At 43.9% G+C, this 18,752-nt stretch overlaps 2 protein-coding genes across 3 annotated transcripts; one reads left to right on the forward strand and one right to left on the reverse strand.

The window, feature by feature from the left end:
- Positions 1-1,339: 1,339 nt before the first annotated feature.
- On the reverse strand, positions 1,340-4,054 carry mettl27 (methyltransferase like 27). Of its 2 annotated transcripts, none has more exons than XM_079738813.1 (6): positions 3,911-4,054; positions 3,501-3,631; positions 3,273-3,401; positions 3,043-3,178; positions 2,639-2,731; positions 1,340-2,550 (listed from the first exon to the last, which is right to left on the reverse strand). In XM_079738813.1, the coding sequence occupies exons 2-6, from the start codon at positions 3,618-3,620 to the stop codon at positions 2,321-2,323; spliced, it is 708 nt and encodes a 235-aa protein (XP_079594939.1). In that variant the 5' UTR covers positions 3,621-3,631; positions 3,911-4,054; the 3' UTR covers positions 1,340-2,320. The 2 variants fall into 2 exon arrangements, with proteins under 2 accessions (XP_079594939.1, XP_079594938.1); XM_079738812.1 differs by having other exon boundaries at positions 2,639-2,734.
- Positions 4,055-5,033: 979 nt separating this feature from the next.
- nf2b (NF2, moesin-ezrin-radixin like (MERLIN) tumor suppressor b) lies at positions 5,034-18,427 on the forward strand. The gene is made up of 17 exons (XM_079738256.1): positions 5,034-5,350; positions 5,662-5,800; positions 6,821-6,946; positions 7,288-7,410; positions 7,935-8,018; positions 8,165-8,233; positions 8,317-8,399; positions 10,706-10,781; positions 11,264-11,401; positions 11,638-11,712; positions 11,810-11,923; positions 12,623-12,745; positions 13,171-13,388; positions 14,300-14,402; positions 14,572-14,708; positions 15,076-15,244; positions 16,031-18,427. Exons 2-17 carry the CDS (start codon positions 5,711-5,713, stop codon positions 16,076-16,078), a joined length of 1,776 nt encoding a protein of 591 aa, XP_079594382.1. The 5' UTR covers positions 5,034-5,350; positions 5,662-5,710; the 3' UTR covers positions 16,079-18,427.
- Positions 18,428-18,752: the final 325 nt, after the last annotated feature.

Consider the following 18,752-nt stretch of genomic DNA (forward strand, 5'->3'; position numbering starts at 1 on the left):
AACAGGGCCATTTCTCTGGTTCCTGCCGCTCCAGGGGCCTCTTCCAGGGCCCCACTCTGTTACCACGCATTCCACCATTGAATGGGAATTTTGTATCTATCCCTGTTTTGATTGACTAGCTGTTCTGCTAGTTGTTTTCAGCGTCAGAGTCTAAAGCAGATTGTATCTGATGAACTAAAAAAAAGTAAGAGGTCCATACAGTTCAATTCAACTCTAGTCCCAATCCTTGTGATGTCAGTGCAGTGGCGCCCCCAAGTGGCTGCCCGGGGGAGCATGCCCCCCTGACGCACGCGCTGCCCCTGGCGACATGCATATGCGTAGTATGCAGGAGATACCTCTGTCTGTGTTAAACATCAGGTAATATTCATTTTCATCAATAATTAATATTTTCATAATAGTTAAAGTCAAATTACAAGAAAAATGAAATGTTTTGGTCCTTATAATCAATATTCTCCTTCAGATTAAAGCTGTATAGATGAATTGTTGAGGGTAAGGACTAGTTGATTTGAAGAACAATTAATCACCACATTTACAGAAACTCTTAGCAGATAGGATCTCTAACTTTTTCCAATGTCCTGTTGCCACCTGACATGCTATTCAGCATTCATTCATTCACCAGACCTTTTTTTTAATTCAACCACTTGCAAGGGATCTCAACAGCATTATTATATGAACCAAGATTAGTTGGCACAAGATCATCCATTAATAGTTAACGGTTACTTCATAGAATACATAATTTATTATTTCAAGTAGTGTGATACCTATATTATCTATCTTCTAAATATATACATGTTTAACATATTTACAGGTTACCCACTGTATGGGGTTAGGTTTAAGGTTACAAAATCTAATAGAATTGACAAGCAGATGTGTCATTATTACAAAAAAATAAATGATTCCAGCCATTTTCCAAATACATAGGATTTAATAAGTCCATGACGGTTAGTCATTAGTTTTTCATTAAAAACTCGACCAACCACACACCCAATAATGTTGCCACTGATAAATGTGCAAGAATTAAACTTGGTTTTCTATACAAATGTCCTACCTGCAATGACTTATTTCCTCTCCGTATCTGCTCAGTTCAAGGGCCTATTGCAGAATACCAGGGTAAGAATAGAAGGTTTACTGTGGCGTTAGTCACACAAATCATTAGGTCGATTTCTGATGTAGGATCAATAGGTCTTATTAGTGAAGCTACAGTTTGACGCTCAAAAGCAAAATACAAAAATCCTTTTCCACGATATGAGGTTATGATTAGAGGTGATACATAGAGAGAGAGGTCAAAAAACTCTGTGGCTCCACGCTTGTTAGTTAACACAATAAATTCCTCTCACACTTCAAAATAAAGTAATTTAATGTGTGCATACACCAAAAATAATGCAAGTGAATTTCTAAATAAAATATTATATATTAGAAATTACCACAATTGACAATATTATATTATTTCACTTCAAAATCCAAACATCATAAAATATGAACTTAAATAAAGCAAATAGGCATTAAGGCTCCTACATCCAATATTCCTAAGTGGTTGATCAGGATTGTTTTCTGTGCGTTTTGAAAACAGCTAGGTGCATAACCCCTGGGTGCTGCAGGGGTTAGGCATCTCTGTCTGCAGGTAAGACTGCAGCCGTTGAGGTTTTAACCCTAAACCTCTTGCTAGGAGAGAAACCCCCTCACCATTAGACGAGCCTGGCCCTTGAAGAACGCATTAGCAGATTTGATGGGAGCTGTGTATCTCTAAATATGTTAGGACTTTTCGGACCAATATCTGTGTATAAGTCGAACAGGATAATAAAAAGGAAACTGAATCTTGTTTTTATAGGGTTGTGGTAAGTTGTGTAATGGCATTTTCCAGGTATGACAACAATGTAATGACTTGGTCATCATTGGAGCTACATCTGTAGGCTAATGTGCACCTAGAGCTTAACAGGACTGTTTAAAAGCATAACAACAAGATGACTTTTGTCAGTTGAAAACGTTCCTGTCGGGACTAATAAAGCGTCTGTGAACATTTGTAGACAAAGTGAGTCTACTACTTCAGACTGATTGGACCAGTGGAGAAAAACAAGTCCCGGAACAATGACGTCATTGTCCTGCCGAGGTTGCAGAAATCCTGAGTGTGATGAGTTAATGAGTTCATCGGAATATGGCCAGAATGATAAAAATGAACATGACATTTTTAAGACCAGTATGGCTGCGCAGAGCCACTTTTATGGCGCAATCAGGAATTCCTATGTGTGTCAGCAGGATATCTTCCCAGTACAGCACAACGTATATGCAAACTCGGCGATCCCGTTTCAACAGCCCTCGTTTCTTAAAGCATAGGGCTGCACGGCTTTACATCAGAGACCCTGTATATGTAAACACAGCCGCCGATGTAGCCCTCCTCATCCGCCGACACAGCTCTCTCCCACTCCTCCACCTCCGTTGCGGTCACACAACTCCACAGACCTTCTTCCTCCATGAGCTTCAGCTGCTGCTCCAAACACGCTTTGTAAAGCACGTTGTCTCGGTTGCTTCTGGTGGTCATACAGACGAGGCCCCCTAGGGGAGAGAGGTCGGAGTATAGAGTCAAGTGTTTTCTAACGAGCCTGGCTTTGGAGGGTGGTTTGAGGAGCATCAAAGGTCTCACCTGGTTTGGTGGCCTCACACAGCTCTTTGGCAATACAAGCTGGAACCTGACCATCGCTAAGCGCTCCAACAATTATCACCACATCAAATGAGCCTGCTGGACAAAGTGTTGTAGTTACCGTTCTATTAGTGGTAAGAGGGAGGCTTCACATGTTTTTCACAATAACGACAATAACAACTGGTTCATTGGTGATTATAGAATTTTTCAATCACATGATTGAAACCCTCCGATAGAACAATGCAATGTAAGATTCTGAGAGGTTTATATAAATTGTATTATTAGTTGTTCCATTTGTTCCACAAAGTACAACATTGGTTATCTAATATCTAGAATAATAATATCTATAATAGGAGGGAATGCACATGTTTCATGTGAACAGATACACGTCTTATGCAAACCGTTACCCCATGTCACCGGTAGCTGGTCTTCTCCCAGCATGCACTGCTTGACGTCTTCGTAGAGCCCTGTGTTTTTGGCTAGCTGGAGCATACCCTTGCTTCCGTCAAGGCCAACAAGACGTCCAAACCCGTGCTTCTTCATCTGCCAGAAGAAGGGCCACACTTAACAGCTTCCAAATACTATGACGGCAGATATTAAAAGCAGTCGGTTCACACCAGCCCAGGTTAGTTCTCACCTCTGCAGCCACCAACCCGGTCCCACACGCGACGTCCAGCACCAACGCCGCCCCCCGCTCCCCGGGGAAGTGGGCGGAGACCAGGTCGGCCGCTAGAAGGGGCGCACGGTAGTCCAGGACAGACACATCCTGTCGGTTCATCCACAGGAGGAGTTATGTATAAGACTGATACATTTATATGGAGTTGAGCCGAATGAGTTTGCCACTTTTGCCAAACCAGAAGCTTACCTTGTCATAGTTCTCTGCCCACGTGTTGTAGAACTCCACCTTTTCTGCTGGTGAGAGGTTCATGTGAGCTGATAGAATAACGTCTTTCACATTGTCCAACGTCCTCGTCTCAGAAGACATTTTGAATCAACCTATGTACACAAAGGTACACCAATTATTTTGATTCCAGCTTACTAAGTAACTATATTTATAACCGTTTATACCACAGTAGATCAATGCGCTTCATCAAATCAAACTATCGCCCGGGTTCACCGCGGGAAAGTCCAGCTGATTAATCGATAAAAACAATCAGTATTCATTATTGCTTATTGCTTTTTTTTTTCATAGTGTAATATGAAATCCTAACTATCACCAATAACAACCAACGTTAGTTCAACCAGTGTAGGTACGTATGCGTCTATCGTACTTACGTCAGCTGGTCTCTTATAGCCTTGACGTTTATGTTCCTCAGACTACAGCAAGGCTACTGAAGGGTTTACACACCGCGGACTTAGGTAAAGTTATGGTTGGACGGTGGACGTAGGACGTTATGGAGTTGGATATTCAACGGACATTCAGCCGGATTCAGCGGATTCTTGTCCCTCAGTTTCACGCTGTGTGGCAGCAGAGGATTGGTTTCACTTAGGGACCGTCAATCAATTACAGTTTGACACAAAATCGTTATTTACATTACCTTCGTGCTGACTTGGTCATATAAAAAATAAATATGATAAAATAATTTAACTGAATTGGTCTCATCTAGCACACCTATTTTGATTGCTTATGTGTTATATTAAGATAAATATTTGACCAGAAAATAAATGCATAATTATTTTTTTCAATAGCTCCCATTACACCTTTTTAAATATCATTTTAATCCTTTAGTGCTCTATTTTATATTACTATTTAATGGTAAAATTGTTAGTGACCCATATCAGCTAGAACCAGGGGGAAGGAGGTGTTAGTGACCCACAGCTGGAACCAGGGGGAAGGAGGTGTTAGTGAACCACATCTGGAACCAGGGGGGAGGAGGTGTTAGTGACCCACATCTGGAACCAGGGGGAAGGAGGTGCTAGTGACCCAACTGGAACAAGGAGGAAGGAGGTGCTAGTAGTGACCCAGCTGGAACCAGGAGGATGGAGGTGTTAGTGAACCAGCTGGAACCACGGGAAGGAGGTGCTAGTGACCCATATCAGCTGGAACCAGGGAGAAAGAAGAGCTAGTGACTCATATCAGCTGTTGCCTGTTGATGGGGAAGGAACGGTACCAGTGAATTAAATATGGCTTAATCTCCCTCTGATGTTCATGATATTAGGTATCCAGGTAGGTATTTTATTTTATACATGTCAAAAATATATATATATTATTGTAACAATATTTTCCTATTCCAAAACCTATGTTTTGTCCAAAGTGTCATGTCGCGGGGACTACACCGCACTGCACATAAAATAAAGAATACAGCATTTAAACGTGACACGCCAGCATAGCTTGTTGTCCCTGGTGAACATGCGCACTGCAGGGAGATGCAGTTCTGTTTCTCGCCTGTAGGCAGACCAAACCAACCAAAACAGCTAAGCTAACTGTAGCTACTTCTGTTGTCTTTTAACCTCTTCATCCTTTCCAATAATACGCAATAAAACCAGATAGCCGTAGAATACTTTATTTGCGCGAGGCAATTATGGCGATTTGCCAAGTCTGCAACTTTTTATATTATTTATTTTGGTCTGTTTTGGTGGCACAGCTGGAAAACTAACGCTAGCTAGCTAACTTTTCAACACACTGAACGAGTCCTATCGTCTCCACCATCACAATTTAACTACAGGATTTATTAATTTTCCAGAGGACCAGCCCGTTATTAAGTCATTGCGAAGGTAAACTATGGATGTGTAAAAATGTAATCTGTTCTGCACAGTTTAATTGTATCCTATCCTACACATGCCAATCGGTCCATGTCACGTTCATCTTTCACACGCATGTAATAAGTATGCCAAGTGTGAGACAATCTTCTTGTCGTAGTGTCCTTTTGTAACCTAATGTGTCATAGATGGGTCTTGTATCCCCAAAAGTGATACACTCGAGTACAACTTTTTCTAGCGTTCGTGGTTTGGGCAATATGCATTACAGCAATGTGCAAAACAAAGATCTTTTATGAAGTGAATAATGTCTGTTTCTTATTTTACAGTCCGTTTTCGTTCGATTCCTGGTGTCCCTTCTAACTTCAGACCTCCAAGATGTCTATACTGGGCTTAAAAAAGAAACAACCAAAGACCTTTAAAGTCAAAGTCATCACCATGGATGCTGAAATGGAATTCAGCTGCGAGGTATTGACTCATCTTCAGTAAAGTGACTTCTTCCCATTTGTTTTGTTTTTTTCAGTTGGGCAGTTGGGTGTAGTTAGCCCCTTTCTTGGCAGGCGTCGCACTACGGTCATGTTTTGAAGGCCTGATCCTGCGAATAGATCTGTTAACCTAATACCAATCAGCTATCTTTGTCATAGTCTTCATGGGGACTATACATGGTGTAGGACATGGCGGAGGTAACTGCCTATTCATGTTTCTCAAACACACTCCTCTCCATGCATTCATAGTTTCAAACTACATTCATAGACCTATCATATTCGCTATCTGTTTATCTATTGATCATTCACCTCAAGAAGTTGGGTCTACAAGATAATGTTAACTTGCACTGCAGGATGTGAATATAGATTACTTTTGATAACATGACCGTTTGCAGTTGTATCACAACAGTTTGGTTATGGATACAAACCTTCTTAGAAAGAGCGATGGCCAATCTTTGGAGTGGAACAGTGAAAAGATCCTCAGAAACGATCCCAGCAACACACAAACTGCCATTCGCTATCTTTAACTTCACCTCTGGGCTCCGTTGAAGAGGACCTGCCCCCTATGTAGAATTAAAGGGGTCATTCTAAGGGGATTATGCACTATTTAAAACATACTTTTGAATATTATATTCATATACAAGTTGATAGTCGACAAGCCGATCAATCCAGAACTGCGATCCCAAAAATTGGGACATTATTTCACTTTGAATTACACTCAATAATGTAGGATACACTTAACCCCTAGAAATTGCCTGTTCCAGTGATCTGCCTTATAGTGTGTGTGTGTGTGTGTGTGTGTGCGTGTGTGTGTGTGTGTGTGTGTGTGTGTGTGTGTGTGTGTGTGTGTGTGTGTGTGTGTGTGTGTGTGTGTGTGTGTGTGACCATTGGATATGTTTTAGTGGTTTAAAAATGAACACAATTCAAAATGTACTACTAGCATTTCACTTGACCTCCTCCACACAGAGATTCAAAGCCAGGTGTTTTTCTGTCTCCCCTGCAGGTCAAGTGGAAGGGGAAGGACCTGTTTGATTTGGTGTGCAGGACGGTTGGTCTGAGGGAGACCTGGTTCTTTGGCCTCCGCTACACCGTGAAGGACACGTACGCCTGGCTGAAGCCTGAGAAGAGGGTGAGCCTGCATCACTTAGTAAAGACTAATTTATTTAATGCTCTTGAATGTGTCAATTTAGAAAAGCTGCATGCATTGATTTCTAAATGCCCAAGGGCAGGAAATGAACTACAAAACAGGGCAATGCCGCCATTCGGTCCATCCATATCCTGCTTACTGAAGCTAAGCCAATCAGCTGCAAAGGTTGACTGACACCGCTCAACAAACACTGCAGACGGCAGACTTCTCTAAATGAAGTGAAGTGTATGTTGTGCGGGTAAATGGAGGACTCCAGCTGATTACCAGTCCCCAGTTCACCTGGTGGGCTTGTCTCATACTGTTGTATGTTTCTGATAACGCAGGTCCTCGATCAGGAAGTTCCCAAGGACTCACCGATAACCTTTAGTTTCTTGGCTAAGTTCTTCCCAGAAAAAGTAGAAGAAGAATTGGTCCAGGAGATTACGCAGCACCTGTTCTTCCTTCAGGTGAGGATGCGGCTGCTTCTGCTCTTTGTAAACCACTAATATGGGAACAGGGTTATTTAAATCTGCATTCAGGTTAGGTTTACCTTTCACACATGGCGGTTAACTAATGTTGCAATTACAGTTAGGGTTAGTTCAAGTATCAAGTTTCATCAATAATATTTTACAAAATGGAGGTGTTAAAGGTGTTCTCTATTGCTATTATGAATTAACATCAAGTGTTGGGTCTTTAGCTAAGGAGAGGACACTCACGATTCAATCATTACTCAGCTTTACTTTTGAGTGAGCTAAAGACAAAGCCCTTTATTCAAACTGGAGCCCATTTACCTTTTTAAGGTTAGTATTACCTCCTAAAACTCCTTCAACGTAAGATTAACTTAATTTATTTTTGTCACACTATGCAGAGTTTCACCCCAGAGTAAGACATTTACATGACTGTTAGCATCTAGGCTAGACAATGAGTGGAAATGCAGTGTTAAGGTGTTTTTCCCTTGTTCACTTTGTGAATTACACATAACGTTTGATAGGTGAAGAAACAGATTTTGGATGAAGAGATCTTCTGCTCTCCCGAAGCCTCGGTTCTGCTGGCGTCCTACGCTGTCCAAGCCAAGGTAAGTAGCTCCTACTGAAGCAAAGGAAACCTTGTGGATATCAGATATCATTGAGGCATCAAGTGCTTTAGGTCTGTTTTGGTTGTTTTGGAGAGTCTCTGTAACCATTTTCCCAAATCTCTTTTCTTTCTTTTAAATTCACGCAGTATGGGGATTATGACCCAAACTTCCACAAGCCTGGGTTCTTAGCCCAAGATGAGCTGTTGCCTCAAAGGGTAAGTCTCTCTCTCTCTCTCTCTCTCTCTCTCTCTCTCTCTCTCTCGCCCTAGCCTAGTATAAACCTGTCTGCCTTCCCCAGGTTCTGATGCAGTACCAAATGACAGCAGAGATGTGGGAGGAGAAGATCACTGCATGGTATGCAGAGCACAGAGGTATCGCCAGGTACAACATCATCATCATCCTAATCTCTCCTGTACAGAAGCTGTTAAACTATACTCTAGCCCTAGGCGTATCATTCCTCTAGACCATGTCCTTCTGTGAAGAACCTGTCTAGCTTGGTTTCTGTAAGTGTGTGGGCAGTTGTCTATATGGGTTTCTACTGCCTTTAAAATCTTTGGTGGCCAGCAAAAATGTTCTAGGTCTGCCAAAGCAAAATCACGTCCGCCAAAGAGAGTTCATTGAGGAAGTGTCAAATCCAATAATGTCAGAATGAACCGATGATAGGAGTGGTCTCCAGGGGAGGGGCTGGATACGTTGTAGACCTGTGGGGTATACTACGAACCTCGCTGAACATACCCAGGCTTTCTTGGGAAAACCTGGCTCGACGGAGACGCAACTCGCGATCAGAGTTAAATTGTACTACGAAGCCCACTTACGATTCGATTAGTCGAGCCAGGTTTTCCGCTTTAGGTTCAATGCGCTTTCACGGGAAAGGGGCGTTCATCGTGTCATTTTACACACCTTTACAAACTGGATAGATCAAGCAGTCTATATAAATGCGTATAAGTGAAAAGATTCTGCATATTGTCTATAAAATAACTATTGTTCGCCATTAATCTCAATAGAGTGATGAGGATTTCAAAATGCGTAAGCGACGTCCATCCTGCCTTATTCTATAATTTAGGGAATTCACTTTAAATACACCATATGTAAGAAATGTATCGCATATGTTTTCGCATATATTATATGTTTTTTTTACCACTGAGAGGTAGCAGCGGTGGCGTAGTGGATTAGTATAAGTCCCGAACGCCAGCGACCGGGGTTCAAATCTCACCGGTCTATCATCATGCCTTTTACCCCTATAGATGTGGTGCCAGCACGGCCTTTAGTATATCGGTTCAAGTTCGAAATAAGCACAAAAATTTAATTCCATAACCTTTAGTGAATGAGTATTCCATATACATGAGAATTGGGACTTTTTAAGCTTCACATAAATGCGCGTCACTTAGGAGACGAACCCCGCACGCAGAAATTCAAGACTGACGCGCTACCTCCACTCTATCACTCTCTCACGGAGACACAATGCACAACAGTAAGCATTGTTTACATAAGGTCCAACAAGGACGATCAAATAGCGAATACCCTCTGATGAGAACCTGTATCTTTCATAAAGAATATTCTCAGGCAATGCCAAGGGATCGGTCCCGAAAGAGCCTCTGTCGATACGGGCTTCGAGGTCCATGGGAACACCCAGTAATGGGGACCTTGTCAAAGGAGGTGCTAGGAAGCTACGCACACTGATCTAACCCGATAGACTTAGCTGAAAACCTGCTCCCGACCAGGTTTGGTTGAGAGCAGAAGTCACCATGGTGATACAGCGACGCTAAAAGAGATCGACTTTCGAGTCCCAGCTAACCCAGGCTTTTAGCGCAACATACCTCGCTAACCCACTAATCGAGGTTCTAAGTACAGGCCACTGCTTGTAGCCAGTCCCATGGATAAGAACACACCCACTCCTGGCTTTATTTCCACAAAGAGCCAGACCATTTGGTATACATTAACCGGACCGTACTGTAGAAATGGCGTTGAGAACAGTGGATCTAGTTTGGTTTTGGTTAACATCCAAGGAAAATATCTAATCAGAATCAGAAAACTTTATTGATCCCCAGGGGGGAAACTGTTTCGTTCCAGGGGCTCCGTACAAATAGAAATTACAAGCAAAGAAGATAAGATTATAAAATAGAAAATTATAAATAAAATACAATAAATTAAAGTAAGAAGTAGACATCTCTTAGTGAAAGTGGACATCTCTTAGTGGGTTATATTCACAAATTTACAATACAATATTTACATTCTGTTTTATGTCAGATTATCAGAGGGAGGAGTTATAGATTTTAATAATCGATATCCCAGCCAACTTCCTTTTTAAAAAAGGAAATCTACTAGAATAACAGTCAAAAAAGAGGGGCAACAACATTGGCTCTCAAACTATTAAAAACTGCAGACATGGCAAATGAGATGCGTTACTGTAAATGCAAACTAATCAAGGACTTTGCATACGTACCTCTTTCTTTTAACCAACACTGAGCAGTAAAGCCCACATGGCTGGCGGTTCATGTGTGTCCATGTGGGACTATTCCATGTTAATGGGGTTTGATTTAGTCACTATATGCATATTAGTTTATCAAGTGGTCATAAATAAGGTAAAGGATTTATTTCAAATGAGGTCACTCTTCGCCTTTGCTCACTGATCATGGCCCATTCTGAGTCTTGTTCTTATTGTTTTGCTTTTGTTTGGACCCCTGCAGAGATGAAGCTGAGATGGACTACCTCAAGATTGCCCAGGACCTTGAGATGTACGGCATCAGCTACTTTTCCATAACTGTAAGTCTTGGTTATTCCAACTCAAACACTGCTGCTGTGTCTTCTTTCCTAGGTTCCTTGAAGTTTTCTTTTGGGATGCTTCCTTTGTTCTCTAATACGTGTGGTAAGCCGAAGGGGGACACCTAGCAGAATAAACACTTCAATCCAACTAATCTTAACCAAAAAATCCTGACCACAAGTCAATTAGGTAGTGCATCGCTGGCTATGAAAATATGTTGCTCGCCAAGAAGGTGAAATTATTTAGTCTGTTTATGCCAACGTGCTTATTGTTTATGCGAGTGAAGTGTGGAAGAACAGAAACAGTGTGTCCATTTAAGTCACCCGACCAAAGCCTAAAATAAACTTTGCACTTTTTGCATTTCGTGGATCCATTAAAATATGTTATAAGTGTAACCTCCTCACAGACCACAGATACACAGGCAATCAGTGCATGTGTTGATTACCTGCTTGCTTCCTGTTTTTGTCCAAATGATCAATGACAGCAAAACAAGCGAGACACAGACCTGCTGCTGGGCGTTGACGCCCAGGGTCTCCACATCTACAGCCCCAACAGCAAGCTCAACCCCAACAAGTCCTTCCCCTGGAGCGACATCCGCAACATATCCTACAGCGAGAAGGAGGTGGGGACCGGGCTGTGTATTAATGATTACTTTCTGGTGGTGCACCCTGATGTTTCATGATCTGGACTAGCTGTGATAGGCCAATAGAGGGCGCTAAGGAACCGCCTTCCTGGGTTGAAATTATTTTACGTTTTCTTTTGAAAAAATATAATTCAAATAAGTTGGTGTTTATTTTAAATTCCTTGTGGCTTGTATATTACCCGTAAGCCGTTTCTAACTTTATTTCCACTATACAGTTCACTATTAAACCCCTGGACAAGAAGAAAGACGTGTTCAAGTTTTACTCTTCCCAGCTGCGTGTCAACAAGCTGGTGAGTTTGGTTCTTCATTGATCAGATGGAATTTCTCACAAAAATGCTTAATTGATGAGGTGAAACATCTAAGGGCTCTTGTCCGGGACTCTTCCAGATCCTGCAGCTGTGCATCGGCAATCATGACCTGTTCATGAGGAGGAGGAAGGTGGACTCTATCGAAGTGCAGCAGATGAAGGCTCAGGCCAAAGAAGAGAAGGCCCGCAAGAAGGTCGGCTTCTAAGACATGGGCTTAACACACCCCCACCAGCCCATTCCCCTCTGCAGATCAGTGTGGCCTTGATCCCACCAAAACGAATGGACCATTCTGTGCTCAGGGAGTTTTGTCCTGACCAAAAGGAAGGCCACAGTCTGCCGAACTTAAAAAAAAGATTGTGGCGCCTAAGAAGGTTGTAGCGAACTAAGGGGCAATTAAAAAAGTTTGGTCTGAAATAGACTAGCATAGTGCAACAACGGTGAAAGAAAAAGGCATGGCTCAAGTTTTATTTATTTGATTTCATATTTGGAAATCAATTCCTCTCCAGCCATGGCCAGACTGATGTATTGATTTAAAATTCAAGCTGTGCTCTGCAGTCCTGCTGAGGTCCAACATGAAAAAGGACCCTTTAGACGAAGTGAAGCTATTGAAGTAGTAAGATTAATGGAATACAATGAAAACAAACCTGCTACGTCATGTTCTCGGTGGATTTAGTTGTGACTTTTTTATCCGAAACAAACCAATCAAGACAAAAACAGCATCAATATTCAGTGCACCAATGTAGGCCACGCCCCCTGCGCTCCAAATGGTTCCTGGAGTCCTAATGCATGAATTAATTTAAGTACTCCACCACTAACAGAATGGTTTATCTGTTTGTCTGCATATTTAAATTGAACTTAGTTTCAACCCTTCGCCCTCTCTCTCTCTCTCCAGGTGGAGCGGCAAATCCTGGCCCGGGAGAAGCAGATGAGGGAGGAGGCGGAGCGGGCCAAAGAGGAGATGGAGAGGAGACTCTTTCAGCTCCAAGACGAAGCGCGATTGGCCAATGAGGCACTGGTGAGGGCGGGGCTCCCTTGAAAACTCTATCCCACAACATTCTTTACATTGCAGCCGTCACGTCTGCAACCAAGATTTGATCCATTTACAAAAATGGTCAATGGTGAAACCGCTGTCTCAGCTTGGCCGCTGGCATGACCTGTTAAAGCAGCGCAAGCTAGATCTCTATTTAAATATCATATCAACACAGGTGGTCTCTGCTGGGATACTGTGTTGCAGTGCTTCCCCGGAAGTTGGTTGTTAAAGCGCAGTAACCGTAACGAACCCTAACCGTTACCATGAACACAACTACGGATTCATCTGGGTTTGGACATTGTTGGATACAAGTTGGATAGTGTAAATGCAGAACTCAAAAGCCTATCCAATATTACAATGCGCAAATGTTAGTCGACCCTTTTTAACCAAACAAGGCGTTGCCTCCCCAGCTGCGGTCGGAGGAGACGGCCGACCTGCTGGCGGAGAAGGCCCAGATAGCGGAGGAGGAGGCCAAGCTGCTGGCCCACAAGGCGGCCGACTCGGAGCAGGAGAGGCAGCGGCTGGAGGTGACGGCCATGAAGACCAAGGAGGAGAAGAGGCTGATGGAGCAGAAGATGAGGGAGGCGGAGCAGCTGGCCGTCAAGCTGGTGGAACAGTCGGAGAGGAGGTCCGCAGCGGGTCCACTCACTGTACTGTTTCCCCGGCACAACTGTATTCACCCACTTCCTGTAACAAAGCTAAAACGTATTTCAGGAAGCATGGTAAAGGTAGTCGTAAGTTGTTTTGTACAATTCCAGGGTGCTAGTCAACGGCCAACATGTTATTCCCGAATTCTCAGAATTTCACCACCTTCTCAAACCAGTGTGTGATGCACCTGATGTTCCCTCTGTTGAAGGACAATAGATGGGCAATTCATGCCTTTTTATTGATTGGTCTTCTCTTGACATGTATTGTTCAGAGTGCCCTGGTGCCCTCTGGTGAATGAAGTGGTGTGGTCCTGTTATTCATCCTCTTACTGGTCTGCAGGTTAAAGGAAGCTAGTTTAGTAGTTACCTCTCTAACTGGTGTGCAGGTTAAAGAGCACCTATTGTGCTTTTTCGACTTTTAGGACCTATAAACGTTGTGATTTATAGTCATGTTTAACCATACTAAAGGGTCAAATAATGACGTACATGCATTTAGTATGATACCCGTATTCCCTGCTGACCGTCTGGGGAGGCTGTGCAGAGCGCTAAACACTAGGGACGCCGGTCGCCATTCACTAGTTCAAATTCACGGGATTTATCTACGTAGAACAATCCGGATTTTCCATGCATGGTAATGCTGCAACATGCTCTTCTGGAAGGTAACCAATCCCAACGGAGTGGGGTTGGCAGGAGGGGGGCGAGGGGCGGAGAAGGACGAAGCCGAGTGTTGACAGAACGCTGAAAGAGCCCGGATGAGGGGAAGAGTTTCCCGAAAATCCACATAGTTTTTTGTGCTGCGATTCGTGTCAGGTTGCTCTATAGGAGTCATTAATAAGAAATTAAGACCAGAAAAGTAGTATAACAGGAGATCTTCTCTCTAACTGGTGTGCAGGTTAAAGGAAGCGGATCACCTGAAGCAGGACCTGACGGAGGCCAAAGACGCGGAGCGCAGGGCCAAACAGAAGCTCCTGGAGATCACCAAGACCACATACCCGGTACGCACAAGTTCATACCCTGGTGTTTTATTACTCCGACAAAAGTGACGTTGTAGGGTTTGAAAAAGACGTCCGTACATTGGGTTTGCACTCATCGGATGTCACGCTTCTAGTCCAGCCCTGGGTCTAGGCTCCTTCTCCCCTTTTGATAATAGACTGTGCTTTGCAGCTCATAGCGGCCTACTCCACGCCCCCTCCGCCCCCTCCCCCCGAGGCTGCGGAGGCCGGCTGCGACGCGGCCTCCATGCGTCTGGACTTCAAGGACTCGGACATGAAGCGGCTGTCCATGGAGATCGAGAGGGAGAGGTAGGACCCCCCCGCTGTGTGCGGCCCTTCAGGGTCTCTCCTCCTCTCGTTTGTGGTGCCCACCCTGTTGCCCTCTGGTCTTCTGGTTGTACCTCTTTAGTTTCTCCCTGGCTCGCGTCCCCGTCTCCTCACCCTGCCCTCCCTCGGTGTCTCTCTGTCTCGCTCCGAGGTCTGCTTCGTACTCTGTTCGCTGATGTCGGGACACTTTCTTCTCCCTTTTCCTTTGGTTTTTTTTACTCGTGTGTTAACAATTCCCCCGCCTCTCTCCTCTGCCGTCGCTGTTGCTCACTCCTTCCCTCTCTCTTTCCCCCCTTTTCATCTCTCACTTGGAACCAACCTCCCGCCCCCTGCTCTCTCTCTCCCCCAGGCTGGAGTACATGGAGAAGAGTAAGCACCTGCAGGACCAGCTGAAGGAGCTGAAGACGGAGATCGAGTCTCTGAAGCTGGAGGAGCAGCAGCAGCAGCAGGCCAGCCTCTACAGCCTGCGGGGGGATGTCCGCCAGTACGCCCAGCCCCACTACGCCCCCCACAGCAACGTGAGTATAGCCAGCAGGCCGGATGAACCCTTCCACGGCGTTCAGTGCGTCTCCACATGGTGACTAAGAAACGCCCTTCTTGTCAGAGCCTCTTGCATTTATAAAAGCGCATAACGTGCTCACATGGGGGCAGCACAGAGCTTTCCAACCCAAATCTCAATCCCATCTGAAAATGGAACGGTCTAGACCGAGTCTGCTCAAATGAACACATGTTGAAATAGCATCCGTGTGAAAAATATAAAGTGTCGTGCTGAAAAACGGCTGCTTGGTCACAATCACTAAAAAACAGTGTTTAGATTTATGCGGATGCGATAATAGTATTCTTACGCCTGGCTTTCGAAAACAAAACACTACGCCTGGTTCCTGCTCGACCAATCAGAGATGAGTCGACACAAACCACTGCAGAGACAGGTGACACGCTATATAGAGATAGAGATAGCTATATATGTGTGTGTGTGTGTGTGTGTGTGTGTGTGTGTGTGTGTGTGTGTGTGTGTGTGTGTGTGTGTGTGTGTGTGTGTAGAGATATTTATATGGTTATGTAGAGATATTTATATTGATATAAGATCATGATGAGTGTCTCTTATGCATGTTAAAATGAAATGAGGGGTCAAGTGACCTTCTGCTTTTAACATTTTGTTTCTGTTGAGAGATTGGTTGCTGGTAAAAATGACAAATAATTCTATCAATCAACTTGAAACATGAAAATGTATATATATATATTTATTTATGTTCCTATAAGTACTGAAATGTAACCTGAATACTAAAGTGATTGTTTCTGTCCAGCGGAACTCGGCCTACATGTCTCAGATGGCGTTCTTTGAAGAGGTGTGATCCCGCCGTCTCCTCCACTGCTCTGTTTACTATCCACACTTACCTTTCATTTCATGTTTTTGCTACTTTGTGATTTCACCCTCGATCATAAGACACTTTCACACAGAAGACATGAGTGACCCGTTCCCCATGAAGAGACTCTCCACCCCCCCGGACCTGCGCAGCTCCCCTGGGCAGCTGCCTCCAGCCTACGGCCCATTCTGTACTCTAAAGGTCTTTGTAATGCAAACGCATGACTTCTTGGTGCGCCCCGTCCGAAAGCGCAAACCCACAGTGGTGTGCGTGGATGGATCGAGGTTTGTTTGAATTTGATTTGTTTTTCTGTGTGTGTGTTTTTTTTGTTTTTTTTAATAAGGGATATTATTTGGTGAGTGTTTTTTTTAAATGTCACCCGATTTTCATTAAGGCCCTAGCAGTCTCTGGCTTTTTTTAAAGACCCAAACCAGCTCAGGCCAGCTCGCGACTCAAAATGAAATGGGTTATCAGGCATCAAAGCTGAACCATGCAAACAATGTCCATCCTGGAGATCAGGAGACCGGTGCCTGGGCATTCCCAATGTCCATCCTGGAGATCAGGAGACCAGTGCCTGGGCATTCCCAATGTTCCTCCTGGAGACCAGGAGACCGGTGCCTGGGCATTCCCAATGTCCCTCCTGGAGATTGGGAGACCGGTGCCTGGGCATTCCCAATGTCCATTCTGGAGATCAGGAGACCAGTGCCTGGGCATTCCCAATGTCCATTCTGAAGATCAGGAGGCCAGTGCCTGGGGATTCCCAATGTCCCACCTGGAAACAAGTGCCTGGGCATTCCCAATGTCCATCCTGGAGATCAGGAGACCAGTGCCTGGGCATTCCCAATGTCCCTCCTGGAGACCAGGAGACCGGTGCCTGGGCATTCCCAATGTCCCTCCTGGAGACCAGGAGACCGGTGCCTGGGCATTCCCAATGTCCCTCCTGGAGATCAGGAGACCGGTGCCTGGGCATTCCCAATGTCCCTAATGGAGATCAGGAGACCGGTGCCTGGGCATTCCCAATGTCCATTCTGGAGATCAGGAGACCAGTGCCTGGGCTTTCCCAATGTCCATTCTGGAGATCAGGAGACCAGTGCCTGGGCTTTCCCAATGTCCATTCTGGAGATCAGGAGACCAGTGCCTGGGCATTCCCAATGTCCCACCTGGAGACAAGTGCCTGGGCATTCCTAATGTCCCTCCTAGAGACTAGTGGCTGGGCATTCCCAATGTCCCTCCTGGAGATCAGTGCCTGGACATTCCCAATGTCCCTCCTGGAGATCAGTGCCTTGGCATTCCTAATGTGCTGTTTGCAGAGGACTGAGACCGGGTGCTGCCCGCTGTGTTGGGCTGAAGACCTCCTTCTGGGACTTAATTACTTTCACCTTCTTAGTCGGAGAGTTCCATGTCTGTTATCTGTCCACATGCTGCGAGCACATAGCTGGGACATGTCAGAAAGGGATCATATGGTCGGTGACATCAGAGACTGCCCTGATCAGTATTGGAACATGTCCGGCCCCTTTTTGGACTTGCATCTGTTGTAGAAAGTACACCATGTGCCCACACCATTTCTAGTGCCTTATCGTGCTTTTCACGAGTTTGATAATTACAAACTCTTTGCCATTTCAAACCTTTAGCTGTGTAACTGTAGACTGTCGATGTGCCTTGAGTTTTCTGTTTTTAGTTTTTAACTACGCATTTGTGTTACTGCGGTCCTATTTAAAATACTATACCTATGCGCTTTGGTGGCAATATTGGATTTGAGGTGTTGAAGATTGACTGCCCTGATTTGGTTTCACTACAGATTAATGTTTTAATTTGCCCCTGTGTTGTGTGTGTGTGTGTGTGTGTGTTCTTCTCAGGTTTAGTAAGATAACAGCGGTTTTAGGATACCTGACATGTTCTGCCCACTGTTAACGTCTCTGTTCACCTGAGGCAGAAAAACTTTGAGTTCAACCCAAGTTCTTTATTTAAGTTATTGCATTTGACATCGTCCCATATTGTTTTATGAGTCCTTCATGTGTTCCATGAGATATGCAGACTGCAGCCTTCATCAGTAGGTATTGGATCTATGGGAATATGAACTAAGTAACGTCATGGTTTTGCTTAGTCTGTCTACGGCTCGTATCGATATCTTATTTTTTTACTGTTTTTTTCCCCCCATCATTCTGTAAAGTATTTCATATTTGTATGTTGCAGAACATATTCTTAAAGAAATTGAAGTGTATATTTGATTACACAACATTTTCAAACCGTAAACCCGTTCTTCCACGGTTGGATTTCTTGTGATTGCCTCATAACCTATGGTATTTGTGTATTTCTAAAATGCAGCTTTCTTGAAAACCTTGTTTCAGTTTTTTGCTACAATATTTCAATTCAGTGCCTTTTTATAGTAAAAGCAATTTTCTAAATGGTAATTTGAGTTTAAAACATGACTTTATGCCTACATTAATAATATAAGCTTATTTGGTTCCTCCATAATGTAAATTATATTTGGAAAAACATATTTCAAAACAATCTGCTGAGATTTCTTCACTCTTGTTTCCAAGCATAGCACTTTTCTAGACATCAGGCGCTTTTCTTGACCTCACATACCCTTTTGACGTGCACAAGTATTTTTATTACGATTTTAATTGAACACATAGGTTAACCATTTAAAATATGCAGA

Source organism: Pollachius pollachius (assembly GCF_949987615.1).
Source record: "Pollachius pollachius genome assembly, chromosome: 6".
Taxonomy (NCBI): domain Eukaryota; kingdom Metazoa; phylum Chordata; class Actinopteri; order Gadiformes; family Gadidae; genus Pollachius; species Pollachius pollachius.